The sequence below is a fragment of the Columba livia genome, chromosome 2 (assembly GCF_036013475.1).
Source record: "Columba livia isolate bColLiv1 breed racing homer chromosome 2, bColLiv1.pat.W.v2, whole genome shotgun sequence".
Taxonomy (NCBI): domain Eukaryota; kingdom Metazoa; phylum Chordata; class Aves; order Columbiformes; family Columbidae; genus Columba; species Columba livia.
This window is the reverse complement of record NC_088603.1, coordinates 140,255,514-140,261,830: the sequence shown is the minus strand read 5'-3', so window position 1 is coordinate 140,261,830 and position 6,317 is coordinate 140,255,514. Positions and strand designations below refer to the sequence as shown.

The 6,317-nt window shown below is 41.9% G+C and overlaps 1 protein-coding gene across 1 annotated transcript in view; it reads left to right on the top strand.

Moving 5' to 3' along the window:
• The first annotated feature begins 348 nt into the window (after positions 1-348).
• Positions 349-6,317, top strand: part of SNX31 (sorting nexin 31) — a 33,363-nt gene continuing 27,394 nt past the window's right edge. Inside the window, 2 exon segments of the mRNA XM_065053499.1 lie at positions 349-2,495; positions 3,624-3,688. Of these exon segments, the coding sequence (XP_064909571.1) occupies positions 2,267-2,495; positions 3,624-3,688 (294 nt within the window). The 5' untranslated portion in view covers positions 349-2,266.

Here is a 6,317-nt window from a genome sequence, read left to right as displayed (position 1 = left end):
AGCTTCCAGCACAGTCACATTTCAGCTTGTTTTTGTGATCCAGTCTCCTGTGACTTTCCCACCAGTTGCTCTGGAAGCTGCCTTTGGGGTGGGGAGCTGTGCCCAGTCTCCCTGCTGGGTTCTGAGCTGTGGGGCAGGACTGGCCTGGGCAGCTGCTGTGTGGTGTTGCTGAGAGCTGCATATGGTCTCAGCAAAGAAGCTGCTTGGTCAGTCACAGAGAGGCTGAAGTGATGAGAGTCCTTCCCTTGGACAGCTTGTGGAGCTGTGTGGATTGGAAGTACCTGTCTGGTCAAGCAGGTCCAGTCAAGAGAAAGCAGCAGTGCACAGGATACCCTGACTCAGGTATGAGACGTATGTCTTCTGGTGAGTGGTTTTAGGCTGCAGAAATAAGCCCAGCCTTGAAAGAAATTGTCAGAAGCAGATTTTGGGTAGGGGACCCATCTCTTGTGGTTCTGTTGGCTTGGCACAGCAGCAGGCAACTGGTACCTGGCACCACCAGGTGAAGTGTTGATATTGACTTGGGTTTAAAAGGTAGCCTAGGCTGTTTGGTTTGTGAAAACTAATACTGGCTAGTTTCATTCTGCTAGGACGTAATGTGCTGGTGGCTAATAGTCTGGTGGACTTTCAAATGTGTATGCAAGCACACACTTAAAGTTTGTGGGCACTTCTCTTTAATCCTTAGAGACAAGAACAAGTCTAATTGGTTGGAAGAAGTTTCTCTTTTCTGTAGCCCAAATCCTGAGGACATACAATTGCAGTTCAAGAAACTCAAGCATCAAGTACTGAGATGAATTAAGTATTTTTTTTAAGTAGTCCAGAGTCTCTGCTTGTGCAAACTGATGATAACAGACGGTGCAGCTCTGTGTAGGTGAGGCATGGCCTGACCGCAGCAGGAGGAGAGAAGACCTCCTTTTCGTCAGTGTGCCTCTTCTGACTTCTAGCAATCTTTTTGCTCTACCTCCTCAGTTTGCCTGCCTGTAGAGCAGAGATAATATTTTTCAGTCCTCGGGGGAAGATCACACACGTGAAGGACTTTGAAGATAAAAACCACTCTACGCTAGCTATTACTGTTAGCTTTACATAAAACCGAAGCATGTGGTGTTATCTGACTCTTTTATGCTGTGTATCTCAGAGCAATTCATGCATATCTAATAATCAAGAATTCAGAAATAGCAGCATGTTGCCAATGTAGGGAAAGTGGAGCTGTGAGAATGTGCCTCACTCCTGTTTTTAGCCAACAGGCAGGAAAAGGTAAAAAAAAAAAAAAAAAGCAAAAGCTTACTACTGCAAGAATTAGCTTTTTTTTCTTGCTTTTTTTCCTTCAGCTGCTGGAGTCATGTGAAAGACTTGGGCAGCTGGGACCGCAGGGAAAACGTCATCTTTCAGAGGTTTTAATGACACTAATTGCTGCATTGAATATTGGTGCTTAAAATTTAACTAGTAGTAACATCTCAGCGTACTGTAGAAGTCTTACTTTACTGATCAGATGCCATATTTTTTCGATTTTGGTGAAGGAATGTTTCCACGCAAACTTGCTGTATTTTACTGTGTTTAATAATGTGCATATTGAGAAGGTAAACATAGCTCATCCTTCTCTTGAGGTAATTTGCCTCTATCAGAGAATTTTTACACTTCTAAGTGACCAACTACTGCCCAAACCTATACTGGAACTGTCTTATATTATTGTAAGATAACGTAATTGTGGTTCTCTAGTTCTTCCAGGTCTGTTTACAAATGATGTAGGATTTGTACAGAGACATTCTCTTATTAGCCAGCTGCTGTAGCTGAGGAAGAATCAAACTTTCAAACAATTTGTGTTCCTGAAAGATTCTCTGGTTGTTTTGTTTTGGTGGTTTTGTTTTGTTCTTATTCTTTGACAATGTTTGATGATCTGATAAAAGTTACTGCCACTCATATACAAAATAATAAAAGCCTCTGAGGTAACAGAAGTTAAGGGCAGAAGTCACCAGCTCTTAAAAAGTAGCTCTGTGGGCTTAGACCAAATAAATCCTGTATGGGCATATTGGGAAGAGAAGACGTCTGTAACCATGTCTTGTTTGTCCATGAGGTGTGGAAGACCTAGATGATAAGGTTAAAGAAATGCTACTTTTCTGACTTGGAGCAGGAGCTCAGAGGTGATAAGACTGTAAAAAAGAGAAACCCGAGAGGCTGTTCTCTTGGGCTGTCTTCTGGTGGCTGCCCAGGCCAAGGCTTTGCCCTTGCTGTGCCCTGAGGGCCATCAGCGAGCTACTGGGTAGGCAACCTCATGCCCCTTGTAGGTCATCAGGTCTTGTTGTCAACACAAGAGAGCACTGAAAGCTTTTTGGAAACCGTGAGCACTTCTTCACTGGTGTGGAGCTTTCCTCTGGCTGTTTTGCAGATGAGGCAGCTTTTTGGGAGTGCCGTGCCTGCTTTCTCTCCAAAGTTTCATCTGGCAATGACCAAGCTGATGGCAGATGAGAGGCGGTCTCAGCTGAATCAGTACCTTCAGAATGGTAACGCCTGACTATAACAAACTAATCGGCTTTCATACATCAGGCTTCAGCCTTCGAGAATGTGTCAACAATTGTGACTGCAGGGTGCTTTGCCTTCTGTACTGAGCTGAGTAAGGTTGTATCCAAAAGGCTGCGGCCAAGTGTTGTGGCCCTATCCAGTTTGATTCACTAGCTCTAGAATAGCAGCATATAATATTTCTCTAATTTCTGAAGTGGATGCCTTTCTGCAGCTTTCTCAAAGTACAAGGCTGCAGTTTCACACTAAACTTGAGCCACCTTGTCCTTCTGGTGGCGGCGCGTAGTCTGGCCGTTCTGTTCTGGATCAGCGAGCTGGGGCACCGTCCCTGCTGCTTCACAACTGCTGGAGCTGACACGGGGCCGGGTGTGAGAGCTCATGGTCGGTGGGTACCAGAGAAAGGCAGAAAAGACGGGCACTTGGACTGGTAGAAGTGTAATATGGAACTGGGCTCTGCATAAACCTCTTCCATTCAAGGGTTTCCAGTCAGACTTGTAAGAATTATTAACAAGATAGGAGTTTGCAGAAAAATTGAATCTCAAATATTGTTTTATAAACTGGGTCTGCAAGATCCCTAGAATGTCTGGTGAGTTTTGCATAATCCAAGAAGTAAAAATAATAATAATAATTAAAAAAAAAACCACCACCAAACATTTCAACTACCCAAAAAGAAAGTTGTGTGAGGGGATGAGCTTAAAGAGGTTTTGTAGCCTCTGGCCTCAGATACTTGGTGTCAAGACTTACAAAACAAACTAGTCTTGAAAAAATCTTACGTAGTGTGATTGTTTTATCTTTTTTTACTTGAATATTCAACAGTTGCTTTTAGAGTTACTGGCCATGAGTGACCATGGAGTTACATGGCCAAGAACTTCACTGTAGTCTTGCTCTGGGAGAATAGCAACATTGTACGTGTCTTGCACTGTTCATGGCTTCAGTGATTTAACAACAGGCCAGTAAAGGTAGCTGTGCAGAAACCAAAGGATGAGTAAAGTGGCACTGACTGTTTAACCAACAGCTGTATTTTATACATCTTGTCTTTAGACAGTAGCCATGTTTTTAATCTTTTGGATAAGTTTGTTTTCCTCCCTCCCCGTTTTCCTCTTGTTTTTCAGTTACTTTGGATTCAAATATTAACAATAGTGATATTTTCAGAGGCTTTTTCCAAAAGCTACAGCAGGTAAGTTCTGGTTTCTTTTTCAGTCAAATATTCTCTTATATGAAACAGTTGAAATTATATCCTACCTCCCGAATCCAAGGCTTCGTTTGCTATCTTCCTTTCCTTGTGTTCTTAGCATATTGGTATGTCTTGTAAAGCAGTGAGTTCTGATGACAGAGTGTGGTCTGTGAAGCCTGGGTGACAATAATAATAGTATTGCTATTGTTTTGTCCATATACAAATTTGTTTTTCACATGGAAAGAACTAGTTGCTTTGTTTTTATGTCCTGTGGCATATCTGATGAATCTTTTGCCTCTAAACCATTCCCAGAAGAGTCTTTGTGAGAGCTCAATAGGAGGATTACACACATTCTTTTATTTTGCAACTGTCAATGCTTTTTGGTAGTGTCAGTGCTTTGTACTGATAAGTGTATTGATGACTGCTGTGAAAATGTCATGTTCTCTTATCTTGCAACTGTAGTGATGGGCAGAATCTGGCATGTATTTGGGTTGTTGCAGCCTAGGTATATTTTGAAACCAATTTTAATGAAGTCCATGATACATATAATCGTTCTTTGGCAGGGATGCGCAGTGGGAGGAAGAGGGGAGAAGAGAGAATAGTCATCATATTTTGAGTGTATATACTATCTGCTATAATGCTAACTTTGTAATAAATGTAAAATCAGGAGACAGTCCTGGCTCCCAAAGGACTCTTATGTGTATGTACCCCGTTTTGCAGATGGTTGGAAGCTCTGCCTGTGCTACCTAGATGCAACCTGACTACAGGCAGACAGCTGATGAGTTCAGTTAGTGTGATGTGGAGCTGAAAGTAACGAGCCCTACTAAGAAAATAAGATATTTGCCTTCTGCTTAGTCCTCACCTAGTGCAGCTCCTGGACTGTCCATTTGCTTGCAGCCTGGGTGGTTCTTGCTTGTGTCTGACTGTACAAAGTGCCGTGTGTCCTTCTGCTTCCCTTCCCCTCTCTCCGGCTGCTGTGGCCCTTACGAGGGCAAGAGTGTGTTGGAGCAGGGGGGTGCAGTATGACTCCCTCCAAGAGCATTTTCAGGGAGAGGACGCTTTAGTTTTCTGGGAAGTGCTTGTCGTGCTGCTGGTGCTGCTGTCAGCCCACTTGAGAGAGAGGGGAAGTTTTCAAAGACCAAGTAAGAGTTTTGTGCCTTGAGCTATTGGCTTGCTATGTGTGATTAAGGTATGGAAGGCGGGTTCAGAAAGGCTGTAGAAAATAGTGTGAAGAAGTATTCCTAACAAATTCTATAAAATTTTTTCCTATATACTTTGTAAATAAAAAGATACAGTTTATTTACAGTCTCTTAAATTCAAATCTGCTGAAGTGCTTAAGACAGTAAATGAAAAGCCTCTTTCTGATGAGGGAATTCTTTTGTGAGAAGCAGTCTCTCTAGTTCTGACACCATGCCTGCTATAGCCCGAAAGACAACTCCCAGCAATTACTGCTGAGTCTTAACTAGTCTTGATTAGACTGATAACAGGTCTGCTAAGAAAGTTAAATCCATCAGGAATGCCTGCAATTTGCCCTCAAACACCACCAACGGACTTTATGGCAAAGTTCTGTCAGGAAATAACTCTTCAAAATGCATGTTTGCAGTGTTTAAATATGGTTTTTGGCATACCAGTATTGTGGATTACTTTTAGCATTCCATCAGAAATAATGTTGTACATTTAGGTTTTTCTCTACCACAGGCCCTTTTGGTAAAGAGAAGTGACTTGATAAGTACCTGTACTTAATACTTGATTTACGGTTATATACGTGTGTGTGTGTGTGTGTGTGTGTGTGTGTGTCTATTGAGGTATGGGATGGCTGTGCTGACAAAAGCAGTCACTTATTTTGTAGAGTTTAAGGCAGGCACTGAATAACACCTTAAATATTAGTGCAAGGTCAGTACATTCTCAAGACAAAAAATAAGCCCAAATTTTTGTTTCACAGTACAACAGATTTTCACCCACGCTGTTTAGGGTTCCTGCTTGACAAAGTCAGCAGTTTGCCAGCTCTTTTTGTTTATGGTTTCAATTTACAATGGTAGTGCTTACATAAATTATTGCTTCATAATGCAGATATCAGTAGTGCTTTGTGTTCTTTCATGATGGTAAAGAACAAACTCCTAAGAGAGATCAGATAACTTTCTGAAAGGCAGGAGTGCATCCACTGACATCAGCTGTGCACAGTGCCATTAACTGGTGTAACCGATGGCTGAATAAGTATTTGTTTTGGCTATTAAAGAATCTCACTCAACACACTTGCTTTGTTGTGCATGTTCCCGTACTTGTGAGATGTTTTATGGCAGTGACAAAATTTCTGTCATTGAAAGACATGGAGTGAAGTTCCTCTTTAAAGCATCTCTGAACTGTTCTTTCCTTCTCCTTTATTGGTGTGTAGGCAGCATTTGGTGTCCTACACATTGCTTAGGAGTGAAAACATAGTTCAGCTTTCAGCACTGCTGCTACTTAGTGTTACAACCAGGCATTCCTCCAGACTTGCTCTTGTTTATGTTATATTGCAAGAGGGATGATTAATGAATGACTCAAGAACAAAACATAATTGAAAAGATGAAATAGCATGCTTTTTGTTGTTGACATGAAATGGCTGTGACTAGTCAGTCTTGGCTACCTGAAACAA